General features: G+C 50.1%; 1 protein-coding gene across 12 annotated transcripts in view; it reads right to left on the bottom strand.

Moving 5' to 3' along the window:
- Positions 1 to 333: 333 nt before the first annotated feature.
- The window catches only part of PIP5K1C (phosphatidylinositol-4-phosphate 5-kinase type 1 gamma), a 46910-nt gene continuing 33597 nt past the window's right edge, over positions 334 to 13646 (bottom strand). For 2 of the 12 annotated variants that reach the window (XM_069790029.1, XM_069790041.1), the window contains 12 exons: positions 12395 to 12478; positions 11816 to 11864; positions 10714 to 10798; positions 10179 to 10340; positions 9988 to 10017; positions 9050 to 9191; positions 8723 to 8755; positions 6151 to 6255; positions 5733 to 5865; positions 3899 to 3973; positions 1516 to 1599; positions 334 to 1100 (listed from right to left, as the gene is read on the bottom strand). In XM_069790029.1, the coding sequence (XP_069646130.1) occupies positions 1098 to 1100; positions 1516 to 1599; positions 3899 to 3973; positions 5733 to 5865; positions 6151 to 6255; positions 8723 to 8755; positions 9050 to 9191; positions 9988 to 10017; positions 10179 to 10340; positions 10714 to 10798; positions 11816 to 11864; positions 12395 to 12478 (985 nt within the window). In that variant the 3' untranslated portion in view covers positions 334 to 1097. The other 10 variants (XM_069790032.1, XM_069790031.1, XM_069790033.1 and 7 more) reach the window with 10 other exon arrangements.

Raw genomic sequence — 13646 nt, 5'->3', positions numbered from 1 at the left:
ACTGGGGAACTCGCACTCCAGCATGGCTGGTCCCTGGAGGTGCACAGTTCTCATCTGTCCATGCCTGTGTGTCTGGAGCAGGCGTCGGTACTGCAGCCAGTAAGATGAAGCGTGGACTCCAAGCACAGAGGGACGGGGTGACGCAGCAGCGCAGCACATGGTGAAGGCAGAACCCATTGCGATGTCCGGAGGAGAGCCGACGTGACCACGTCACTGGCGCCAGGAATCGTTTGCTTCCCCCACACAGTGTTACAGACCAAGAGAAGTCACTAGCAATTTTTGAATCCAAGTAAATTGGCATGGCTACTTTGGACTACTGTAACATGGGAGCAATTCTATTCAATGGCCTTTAATACATTGCATTTACATAGCACCTTTCATCCCAGGGTTTAAGTGCTTTAACGGAAGTGGGTACTGTACACCCATTAGCACGGGGGAAACCGAGGCACAGAGTGGTTAAGTGACTTGCCTTAGGTCACTCGGCAAAACCGTGGCAGAGTCTGGACAGCCTTAAACCTCCTGACTCCATCAGTTGGTTAGACCACGCTGCTGCCTCAAATGAAGCCACTCCGGTCCCTGCCCTCCCCAGCAACGTGTTCCTACCAATTCTCCAGTGAGGTCTCACACTCCTTTCTGATGCACAAATATATGACAACCAAAAAAAAAAAAAAGTGCAGTAAACTAAATGTTTAAAAAAGCACATTTGTGCTGTCTCTGTGCAAAGATAAAAGAAATAAATACATGATCAAAAAATTAAAAAGGTTCACAGTATCACACATGGATAGGTAGCTACGGTAGTGCACATCTGGAAAACACTGTGTTACTACCCAGGATTCTCTACACCCAGCTGGATGTCTCCGTTGGGAGCTGCAGGTGAGCGGGTGGTTTCTTTGCTGCCCATGTCTGGGATAAGTAGAAATACATGGTTATAGTTTTGCTCCGTTCTGAAATGCAGTGCCAGGGATCCTGCAGTGCAGCAGTACTGGTGTCAGCAAGCTCTTCCCCATCCCACTGGAACGGCTGCATCAACGAAAAGGGAACACATCGACCTGCAGAGGGAATCGCTGCTCTCTGGGGCTTCTGTGTCTGCATAGAGATTACTGCAAGAGGCAGAGAAAAGAGTCAACACCCAAGCATCTGCCCTGGATTCAGTTAGGTCTGAGCCCAGCCAACTCCCCAGAATCAAGACAAGCGTGACGAGAGAAGGCCGTTTTGCATCCTCCAGTAACGACAACACGACTGGAGAACTTCAGCTCCCCAAAGCTTTCACTGCACCAAACAATTCGGAACAAGCCACAACCCTTGCTGAGCAGACCGTGTCTCTGCCAGCACAGGAGATCTCGCCTGCTGCCAGAGAGCTGAAACGAGATGCAGCAGGGCTCTGCCGCAGCCATGCAAGAGCCCCACGCTGTGCAGAGGCCACAGCAGCTCCCTCTGCAAGGTCAGCTTGCAGAGGGAGCGCAAGCTCCGACCTCGACCCACCGGGCACCCGGCACACGTTTCTTGTACACTTACTGTATCGCTCTCCTCATCGGAGACAGAGTGGAGTTGAGCGCTATAGTGGAGCGGGGAGTAAACCCAACTCCTCTCGTCTGTCGGCTGCCAGAGTGGCCAGAGACGGCGGGGAGAATGCAAGGAGAGCAGCAGCAGAGCAGGGAGCAAAGGAGAGAAGAGGAAAAAATAAAAGGAGAAAATAAAAAGAGTAGGAAACAATACAGTAAGAACAGCTGTCCACCTGGAGGGAGAGAACTGAGCTCAGTGCCAGCTCTCAGCAGAGGAACCTTCCTCATCCTCAATATATACCTGCTCCCTACCAGGTGGGACATGGGACAGCCTGCCAGCAGCTTACATTGGACCCTGCTCCAGCTGCAGTGGGGATGGCACAACCTCTCCTCTTGCAGGGACAGATTTTTAGAGCTTTTAAGATGCCAGGGAAACCTCAGCTCCCTGCCATAGCATAACCCTGGCTCCAGAGAAACTGAGACACATGGGAAGTGACTTACCTAAGGGCAATGACAGAGCTCTTGATTCCTGCTACCCACTCCCAGCTCTCAACCTCCTGTTTCCTGAGCCCTGTGCATGCTACAAGCTGGCATCTCTGGTGTCCAGGAGGGCTTTTACAGTGAAACCTGATCTGGTTTGCTGTGCTTTCCCCCTTCCCTGCAGGCCAAGCAAGGCAGCAGATGGCTGGGTTAGACCATGGTGTATGGGGGCCACAGAAAGGAAACAGTTATCGCTGAGAGTCTTGGAGACAGTGGGGTGATGGGAACAAGTACGACAAAGGACGCAAAACACAACTGGATCTTGGAAAGAATGAAGGGGAAGGGAACGCGTGTCGAGGGTGCTGGTTATCACAGCACTGGGCATTGGTGTGACAAAGCACGCTTCTGCTGCTAACACAGCACAGAGAAGCCTGGGCAGATTCAAGGGCTGGTGTCTGCTGCCAGTGTTCCCAGAGGGGACCCACTTCCACTGCAAACAGGCTCTTTTGGCTCCAGAGGTGCTCCCAGAGAGAGGAAACTGCCCCCTTTGACTCAGCCTGGGGTTTGCAAAGGAAGAGAAGTAGAACTGGGTAATTGGAAGAAGCCTGGGAGGGGTTCCCAGCCTGGGAATCAAAGTGTAACAGTCTACAATGTACAAGAAACTACAAGAAGCCAGAGGAGCTTTGAAGCACTGGGCTCTGCATGCTGAACCCCATCAATAATTGCAGCTACATTAGCAGAGACTGCTAGGAGGAAGGAGGGAAGAGAAACCCTTGCCTGGAGCTTCCTACAGGGCTCTACTAGAGGTGCAGGAAAGCTCAACACTGCATAAGGTCTGTCCCACATCCTGTTTTTCATCCATCCTGACTGAACCACATGCTCCAGCCAGCCTCTTTCAGGGCCTTTTAGGAGCTCAGATGCATGCAGGGAGCTGTAAACCCAGGGGGAGATAAAGAAGCATCAGGTGCTTGGTATTAATCCTCCAGGTGCTGAGGCAGCCAAACCCAGCCGAGGGGGCAGGAGGAGCTGCCGAGAGGGGTTGCCCCTTTGCCCACATAGGTGCAGCACTCTCCTCGTGCCATCAGCCAAGGCCAGGAGCACGACATTACTGCCCCTGCTTCCCCCTGCACCCTGCTTGATGTCCTCTTCACTGCTCCCCTGCCTAGTACCAAAAAGGCAGGTGTTGGGAGGACCACGTACCCTCTGAGGACATCAGCTGTCCCAAAGCCTGCAAGGGAAATACTAAAACCCAGAGCAGTCTGAGCTCTGGATTCAGCCCCTAAATGCTCAACTGCCTCCCTGCATCTTTCAGAAAGGAAAGGAAAAACCTCACTGCTCACAGAGAAACCTGCAGTGAGGAGGGAAGCACATCAGTGATGTTGAGAAGGGCTGGAGAGCAGAAACCATCCCTAACCCAGCAGCAACTCCTAACTCATTTGGCTTTAGGAGCTGCCCGCTATCCCAGTCACCAGAAAGACGACCAGACACAAGCCTAAAAGGTTATATTTGCAACTGGATTTTTAGCAGCTTCAAAACACCTTAAAGGTCTCTTTGGAATGCTGCCTGGCTTCCTGGGCCAAGGGAGCCAAGCCTAACATTACCTACAAAGGCTCAGGTGGCTCTCTGGCCAGGTATGGTGCTTGCAAGTTTGTCCAAGGGCTGGGTGATACTGCAGCTCATCCCATGGCAGGAGCTGTGTCACCAGCCTGCAGAAAAGCAGGGCAGAGCACATGTTTCTGCAAGATCCTACAGGGAGATCCATTTGTGCGATTGCAATACATTTCCCCGGTTTCTGCTGGGCTGGTTCCTAATGGCCACAGAATACAGAGCCACAGCATCCAAGGGAAATGGGAGTGCTGGCCCCAGTGTTTCAAAGCTGCAGCTCTGCTCCCCTACATGCTAGCATGTTCACTTACAATCCCAGAGGAAAGCGAGGTGGTTCGGAGTCTGCGCTGGCGGGGAGAGTAAATCCAGTACCTCCCATCTGTGAACTGGATGGCCCCAGGGCAAGTGAAGTGAGAAAGGAAACAGGAAAAAAGGATGATGTGAAAGAGAGGATGAAAGAGAAAGCAAAAAACAAGGGGTTGGGCAACTCCAGGCCTGAATGGATCAGCAGGCAGGAAAGCTGTGCGTGGGAAGAAGAGCGGCGCCCATGCCCTGCCACAATCTGTGCACTTTTATTCCCCTGTGGGTGAATAGGAGAATAAAGTGCTCTCCTTTCAGGAGCAGACTTCCAAAGATCAGATCACAGACCCCTGGGATTTGACAAATCATCCTCTGTACACAGCATCCCTTCACCAACCGTCGCCCCTGGAGCACCCCTGCAAGAGAGCAGCTGTGGTCCAAGCCCCACCACACTCTTGGTGCAGCCTCACTTGGGCTCCAGCTCAAGTGGTTTTCCAAGGAGAGCACCTGTGGGAGACCAAATCAGCTTTTCCCTTCATCCCAGCAGTGACAAACACCCCACAGCACACGACACACATTTAATGCAAAACTCAAGGACTTAGATGAAGTATGAAATGCTGATGAGCAGTCAGTCACACTCTCTGTGAGCACACACTGCACACAGATGGTTTCCTCCGGAGAGAGACGTGCCCCTCAAGTTGGGGGGAGTCCATACGCCCAGGGACAGGGAGGAAGAGGAGCTGACCCTTGCTAGAAGACATTTACTAGTGGAGCAGGCAGTATCTGCAGGCAGCTTGCACACAGCTGCCATCCACAGGCAAAGAAAGAGCAGCCAGTGTTAGAGGGAGCTGTTTGCATTTTGAACAGCATGCATAAAAACCCAAACAGACAAGCTTTTAAAATGGAGCTGATCCCTTCCACAGCTCCCACGAGCCTCGGAATGACTCGGCAACGAGTGAGCAGCTCTGCAGCAGAGTCACGCAAGCACAGGGAAAGGCAAACGTTGCCATTTTTAGGTTAGCCTGAAGGAGCTCGTCACAAGGGCTCAGCTCATCTCCATCACCATATAACCGAGAGCAACGAGTCAGAGGAGGGAGGAGCTGGGCACCTCTTTTAATGAGAAAGTTCCAGTACCCAGGCATGGGGGAGAGCTCTCAGGGGTCAGACCCTCAGCTCTGCTCTGGGAATCCAGGGGGCAGGTACATGTTGCCAAAAACTCTCCTCTGGTCTGCAGAAGCTGCTCAGACATTGCAAGAGCTGACTGAGGAACACAGCGCCAGGCTCCACGGCACTCTGCTGCCAACCAGCAACCACCTCACTTACTCCCTGTCTCAGCACTAGATTTCCACTGCATCACCTAATGCATCTGCCTGCAGGGAAAGGAAAAGCCAGAGTTCACCAGAGCCCGAGGTCAGCCCCACCGCAACCACCTCCCTTCTGGCTCTAGGCCACTGCAGCACATTTGTGTTCAGGAAAGCAGCCAGGCTCTCTGGTTGAGGAAGGCAGAACCTCTCAGTTGCAACTACAATCACCTTGGCTTGTCCTGGGAGTGAACGTGCTGGCCTAGATAAGCCCTTCAGCGCTTGTGCTTGGAAGTAGAGCAGCAACACCTACGGCTACATCCACAGCAGCAGTACCACCCATTTGAGCCCCACTGGATGATGTTTTGAGTTCTCCAAGGGTTAATCCAATTTCCTGTATTCAAAAATGCTTGAGGTGCTCAACATGAAGACGGCATTGGGCAGACACTGCCCTACACCCGACCGCCTGAAATTGAGACTGTTACAGCCTCGGCTAACCTTTCCGATCACACCCCTAATGAGCCAGGCAGAGAAGGTATCTTACAAAGTATATGTCTGTGACTGGCACATCATCTTCATCCGAGGCCTGGCTGGCTGGTTCGGAGGCCTGGCTGGCTGTCTCCACCTCTATTGTAGCTGTGGATGTTACAATGGCACAGGCTGAAGAAGCTGCCTCTCTGGAGGGGGGAAGAAATGACAGAGTCTAGTCACTACGATCAGAAAAGAAGCAAGCAAGACTGTACGATTTATTACAGAAGAGCTGAAGAAGCTCTGCTGTCACATCCAGAAAGACCAGGTCAGGTCAGAAGTAACAGCGCTCAGCTTCACTGAACTGTCTGGGAGAGCACCTATCTCTCCAGGAAAGCTGCTGCCCTACAAAGTCTGCCTCCAGCACAAGCTGCCACAGACCAAACGACACCGGGTAGGCTCTGCAAAGCTGCCCAATGCTCTGAAACACTCACTCTTTGTCATCTTCTTCAGGAGCTATGATCTCAACATCACACTTGGGCTCCAGCTCGACACTGATCTGCTGAAGCTCCTCCTCAACCCGCACCTCCTCGTGTGACCTGGAAACCAAAGAGAGACGGGCCCAAAGGCTCAGTTGGACACTAGTTACGCACAGTCCCCAATCCTAGGTCAGGCTGACTCAGTCCTCAACGCAACCTCACACAGGATCAAGCTGTGTTGGTCTGCCCTGGCATGTGGCTGCCTGCTGCCAGCCACTCATGGCACTGAGCTCCCAGCACAGACCGAGCTGTTGATTTCGGTTCAGAGGGAACCATCAGACCTCCCAGGATTGAGGATTTAGATAACCAAAACTCCCAGGCAAAAGACTCATTCCTGTCAGATTGCAGTGTTCAAGACTAACGAAGTGGGAAAAGAGGACAAGAGGAAAGGGATTAATTAGCCAGTGCTGCAGAAAAGATGGGCAATGTCAGATGGAGTACAGGAAGAAAGAGGAGACTTGGCCTCCAGGGAAAACCTGTGTCCAGAGTTAACCCAGTGTTATATATCAACCGCACAAGGGCCAAAGCCTCCGACCTCGTCCAAGACTCCCAGTGCACCAAAGCTGCTCAAGCACGCGCCAGGGTTAACGTCAGATTTATCTGCACACTCAGGAGCTGTTTGTGACAGTCTTCAATTTAACACCTCAGGCTATTAAAGTAATTGCTTGTGCTAGTGGGGCTGGCTCCATAGTCCTCATGGGAAGGAGGAGCAGGTGCTTGCCAAGCCAAGGGCACAGCCTTGGGGAAGGGACTAGCTCTGGGCTCACCGGCAGAACCATCCTGCTCTGTGCTGTCCCTCGCTGGGAGCTGGAGCCAGCAGGCGGCAGTCCTGTCCAGCTTGGTGCTGGGGAACTCGCTCCTCTCTCTCTTCCTCGCAGGGGTGGATCTCAGAAACCCGGGAGGAATTCCCCAGCAGATTAGAATAATCAGAGGTGTGACTCGTTCTTGAGCAAATTGGATAAGGTCTTTTTCATTTCAGCTCAGGAATGTAAATTCACACTTTAACTTTGTTCTTGCACTGGCTTTCACCAGGGGATCACAGAGTGCTCTACAAATACACAGGTCTATGCTCCCCTAGAAAGGGCACGCTGGGACACCAGCACCAGAAATGGAGAAAATAAGCAAAAAATAGCAAAGGCCACACTTGTGTGGGGTGGTTGTAGCTGTAGCAAATCTGTGACAGACAGATCTACTTCTGACCAAGACGCTAAGCTCCCCGTATGGTCCAGGGACAGACACTTCCGATTCACCTGACCTATTTCTGGATGAGCAGTCACATCCTACAGCAATTCCCTCCATTACACACCAAGGGACTCCAGAGTAACTTGGGTGAAGTCACTGCATTTTGCCAAACGGGTCCCACCACTGATGCCCGAGTTTGCTGAAATTGGGGACTTAATTTCAGACAATGGATTCTGCAGGAGATGAGGTGGTTTGCAGGTCCCTGACACTTCAACAGGTGCTGCAAATCAACAGCAAGTAGGTCCTCACTCTCCAGTGTCAGGAATTTACCAAGATTCAGTGACATGCAGCATCCAGAGGTATTTCATTAAGAAAACACCACAGAAAGGGATTTTTTCACAGTGTATGTGGTCTGAAACTCAGCAAATCACTAAAAGCTAGGAATGAGGGGAGATATCTCTAAGACAGTGCAAACCCTCATCTTCTGAAGTCCTTGCCTTCCTCTGAAGCACCAAACACTGACTGCAGGGAGAGAGGACATCAGCCTGTCCAGCAGCTCCTCTGGCTATGGCATATCCCAAGACAGAGCCTCTGATGCGCATTTCAAAGTCTGCACCTACTACACTTAAAAGATGTCCTGGAAAGCTAGGGCAGAGTCAGCAGCAAATGCAGGGTCCTCATGCAGATCCTGCTGACACAGGCAATGGGGTCATTTCTACTGGTGCAAAAATATGCAAGATAATTATATGATATGAGCCTCTAAAACCAGACATCCCTATGCAGTAGAGGATTTTTGTCCTACCTCGCCCTTGGCTCTGAGCCACCTGTCACCACAGGAGGGAAAAAAAACCACCCTCAAAGTACCTGAGTTTCTGAAAACACTGGAAGCTACTTCTCTGGGGACCAAGGTGCTCAATGCCTCACAAAGTCAAAGCCCTTTCCCATATTCACAGCCACCACACCCAGGCGGCAGGCAGATGCACAGAGGAGGAATGTTCCTGCTATTAAGGCTTGCTTACCCAGAGGGAGGTGTAAACGACCTTCCTTGATTCTAGTGCTGGTTGGGTGGGTAACTTTGGACAACTCGGTTGTCCCCTTTCCCATCAAGTAACAGGGGTAGTATTTAAGATTCCTTGCAAGGCAAGATCTACTTGTAAGGAAAATTCTGTGTAAGAAATGGGTATCATTTGATTGCAAGAAGCAGCTCATCACCCTGCAGAGGAGGACCATGCCAAAATCTTGGGGCTGGCAAGACTCACATTCAGCCCTCCAAGAGACCTTTGCACAGGGACAAACGTGAGGTCTCTGTGCAGCAGCGCAAGAAGAGATGAGACACTTTTCTCACCTGCCATCCTGCCCTGAGGAGTGTGTGCGCCTCCTGCAGAAAGAAACCAGAATAGTAGAATTTGAGGAGCCATTTAACACAGAAATCCTACACTGCCCCCAAATCTAACTCCCCACTGCATGAGGGTAATGTTCTACTTAACAGCTGACACTTCTCCCAGCAATAATTAATCCCATCAAAGCCATGTCTGCTTGCTCCCAGGAGAGATTTAATTAAAATTGGTCATTAGCATTCCAGAGCATAGGGCAGCCTGCTGAGATCTGCAGCACAAAGAGGAATGGCAGCCGCTTGACTCTGGTGGGAGCGGGGGAGAAGTGCCGTCCTCACCTGTACCTGGGCTGCTCAGAGGTCTCCGAAGGGGATCGCTCAGGAACAGAGAGAGATGTTGAAGATAGTGTTGTGGCTATGGAGGCTGTGGTAGCTTCTTCAAAGGAAGGTGGTGTGCAAGGTAGCAGGTCTGGCCTGCCTGCTGGCCCAGAGAGGAGGACAGGAGAGATACAGGAAGAACAAGATGAGTAGGTCAAACACCAACACCTTACCTACACCAGCCCTGTGTGAGGCTGTTCCACCATCAGCTTGCACACCCTTACTGGGACTGGTCACTTAAAACCACAAACAGGCAAGAAGTTTAGCTGGGTTTGTGAATACAACAGCTTCTCCCAAGGCATCCTCTAGAGTGAGCCAGTAAGCACCATTTCCAGCATGACAGACAGCCACTACAGGAAACATAATGCCAATGAAGACATCTCACTGGTAACCAAAGCTGGATTAAAGGCTTGGATCATCAGAGATAAATATCCAAGTGAATTAAGAGATGAATCAAGTGCTCACTGCTTTGCATGGGTAGAAATCTAACACCTATGCACTTGAGGAGCCTGTTCTTCACCACTCATGTGTAAATCCCAAATGGAAGTGATGAAAAGGTGACACAGAACCAGGCCATTCATCTTGTTTTAAATGCAAGATCTTGCCCCTTATGACTGCCCAAACACTGTCATTAGAGTCCTGTGGTTCCCAGTTCCCCCCCCTCTTTTTTTTTTTTTTTTTTTTTTTAAAGGGTGGAAAATTCAACTTTCTGATTGCTTTTGGGCTATGGCTGCTGGTGCCAGTTGGCAGCGGCTGCCTTGCAGCAGTGACGCAAGCGACCATTTTTACTGCAGAACCACACAGCGCTGTAAAGAAGGGATTTGGTCGTCTTCGATGGAGAGGTGTTGCTTCCCCAGACAACTAACTGCTGGTGCTGTGACAAAGCAATATACTCTTACCTTCTCCCCTGTCCTGGTTAAGTTTAGCACCTGCAAAGCACAGCAAGACATGCAATGAAGAGCTATCCATCAAGGAAGACATGTGGTCAGTGCACAGCGGGGAACTTGACGAGAACAGGGGAGGATCCTAAGAAACTGCTAGGAAAGAGAGGGTAATCACACAGCCATCAGCCACCAAAAGAGACCACTACCTTCATCGTCAAGTGTGGGGTAACTCCTGGCCGCACGAAGATCATACTGTGTTTCGTCCTTTTCAGAGGGAAGCTGGCTAGCTGAAAATGCAGCTGTTGGACCAACCGTCTTGACAGCTAGCAAGGCACTACGCCCTTTCTTTGAGGGAGATGACTTCAGAGCTGGATAAGAAGAGTGAAAGAGAATATGAAATTACCAGCACCGACTACTGTCACACCAAAGGCACTTTCCCTTTCATAAGGAGAGGGAATTTCCCTCTGCCCTCTGACACACACACACGCTCTCCAAGTGCCGACTCCAAAGGGCTGAGCCTGAGTCAGGCTGCAGGGAGGGCTCCTGGGTGGGAGTTTGAGCAGATCAAAGTAAGCCATGACAACCTGAGGGCTTTGCAGTTCCCCAGGTTTGCTCTATATTACAGTGGAAAAGCCGCCTCAGACTCTGGCCCAGAAACTCTCCACGTGGACTGAAGCAGCAAGATTAAGATAAAGCTTGCCTCACATCACAAGGGCAACAGCCCTTGGACTAGGTACTTACAGGAATTCTTTCGAAACACCGTGTTGGTCATGAATTTGAAGAATCTCTCTGCATAAAAGCTGGGTCTGTGTACTGACACCGTGTCCTACAAAGGCAAGAAGCAATTGTTTAATTTTAAAATGATGCCTCAAGGCAGAATTTCTATAACCACCAATGCAGTCTTTTTTATTTCAACATTTAGCACTGATAGAGCCTTAAAATGGAAAGGCTTAACTGAAATGATCTGATTAATGCTATAAATAAGCCTGAAGCATTGCCTTTGATTTGATTGCCTTTGATTATATTCTTGCTGTAATTTTATAATGGATTTTGGCGATTTTATTCCTTTGTAGACTTCCTGGATTTTTCAAATATTGGCCTGATTACATACAAGAAACTTCTTCTGGCTTTGCTGGCTGACATTCAAAGCACACCTGGATACCTTTGCATACGACATGGACACCAAAATTCAGCCAAGGGTCTCCATACATTTCAAATGTTTTGCACTTTTTCTTTAAAATTATAAAACTGAAACTGTCTCTGCTTCTGATGTTTGGCTGTGCTACCATGACTTGGCATCTACACATTTCCTTTGCCTTATTATTTAAGGGAAGCTAAGATATGCAATGCTGAAAAATAGTTTCCACATCCAAGGTTGCTCTTTCGTAAACATGCACCTGGCTGCTGCAGGAGACAAGACAGCAGGGAAACACTGAAAGGCATTTATTAACAGATAGCTTACTGAAGTGGAAACATAGTCAACCACCAAAGAGAGCAAACACAGAGCTCTTCGACACATGCAGGAATGCACACGCCTTGTCTGCACAGCTCCTGGTATCATGGGGAGGAGGAAAATGACAGATGGGAGCAGAGGAGGAAAGCTGGTAGCACGACAGCTAAACATGCGAGGAGGTGGAGTGAGCAAGAAAACCTGATTGGGAATAAGTGGCACTACACCACTCTGGAGGCATAAGAGGCAAGAACTATTCCTTTCATCAGCTTCAACTGTGCCAGTTCAGGCACTATAAATAGCAAGGTAATCGGCACCAACTAGCATAAACGAAGCCAAGGCAGGTAGTCCTGCCGAGGCCTGGACAATTCCTGCCTCTGTACAGGCACTCACCCCATCATGGACAAGGGCCTTCCAGGTATGTTCTAGCTTCTTGATGAACCTAATTCCAGGGGAGAAGTGGAGAGAAAAAGAAAAAGAGACAGATTCAGGCACGTACTCTGTATCTAAGCCACCTTTCATACCCCACACAGGAGATATCACTGAGCTGCTAACAATTCCTTCTTCATCTGGAGTGTAGCTTTCCTCCAGCTAAGAAAGGTCAGCTGAGCACACTGGCATCTCTGCAGTCAGGTCAGGACTGCCTGGGAACCCTACAGGGAAGGAGGAGCTGGGCTGGAAGAGGGGCAGAAAATCACCTTCCATCCCTGGAGATATGCTACCCATCCTAGGCACAGAGACAGGAAACTTCTTTGAGCAATTCATTATATCTTAGAAAAATGGCTCTGTGTCACCAGCTGTTCTAAGGACAGGATAAAAATCCACAGCTCCCGACACGCATTGACAGACTGCTTTAGGCAGCCTGCCTACTCATTATCAAACTCTTCAGGACAGGAAAATCTTCCTGCTTTCATTTAGTATTAAAATAGATGTTAACACACTTAAAGGACAGACAACTGCAAAGTTACCTACCTGTACGATTGAAGGATATCTATTATTCCTACATGTAGCAGGAGACGCTCTCCTTTGCCATTCACTGCTGGGATTCCTCCCATCCTGCAGGTAAAACAAAACCTCAGCAAGTGCAGCCCCAAAAAGAGAGGCTGTAATACCCCTGAGACCTGCAGAAGGGTGGATGGCAGCACTGAAAAGAGGGCTCTGATGTGGTGGTCAGACACAATGCAAAACCTGCAAAGTCACTATGTGCACAACCATGGGAAGTCACGTATTGACCCAGGCCATCTCACACAAGGTGTCCCCAGGGTTACTGCCTGCCTGGATCGCTAAACACCAACTATCCAGACAGGACCAGTGTCGCATGGCAACAGCTCTGCCTGGGCCAGAAAGCACCACATGTTTTTTTCTCAGCTACAGGACCTTTTATTCTGGGGATCAGATTATTTATCAGGTCAGCATGAACTGTCTGCCTGTTAGGGCAGCAAACCTTTAAGGACAAGGGTATTTCCAGTCCCATCCACACTACTATCAGTCCTGCCAAAGGTGCAGCACTAGCACCAGCACACAACAAAAGCATGCAAGTATTAGGCAGGCCACTGCAATTAATGATGCTACTTGAAAGACTGGAAACACCAAAGTATTATCACAGCTCCACTGTGACTGATCCTCCATCAGAAGTGGAGCAGCCGGTTTCAGACAGCAACAAACAGCAAACTCCACCATTTGGTAGCAAGCTTGGTCCACAGAGCCAGAGAGACAGTCACAAGAGCCATTTACAGCCCAAGAGCCATAGATCGGGCACAGCACAGGTTTTGGGCAAGCCCCAGCCCACAACTCCACCAGTTACTGCAGCACTTGGCTACATTGCTGTTTGCTAAGCATACTGGGATGGCCTCAGGGTACAGTCAGGGATTCCAAAGATGGAGTGATGGAGAACAAAACTCCAAGCTCCTAGGGACAGGCTGATCCTGCCTTCCACCATAGTATTTGGATGCTGAGCTAGAACTGAGCTAGTTTCTCCTCCCCAGAGCGTGGGTGGATGTTGAGAGGCTGTTACAGGAGCTGACAACCTACAGACTAGCCTAAGAAGACAGATCACTGTGAGGCTGGAGTCTTACAGAAGTATTTCCCACCACAGCTTCCCCCTTTCACACCACACCGCTTTACTGGCAGCAGTATTGTAAGCCCCAGGAGAGATGCTCACTCTAACAGTTCGTATGGGCCTCATGAGGAATTTAATACTCTAGCCTCCACCTCCAACCCTCTC

Source organism: Haliaeetus albicilla, chromosome 8, assembly GCF_947461875.1.
Source record: "Haliaeetus albicilla chromosome 8, bHalAlb1.1, whole genome shotgun sequence".
Taxonomy (NCBI): Eukaryota; Metazoa; Chordata; class Aves; order Accipitriformes; family Accipitridae; genus Haliaeetus; species Haliaeetus albicilla.
Note: the sequence above shows the minus strand (reverse complement) of the source record. Positions and strands in the feature narration are given on the sequence as shown.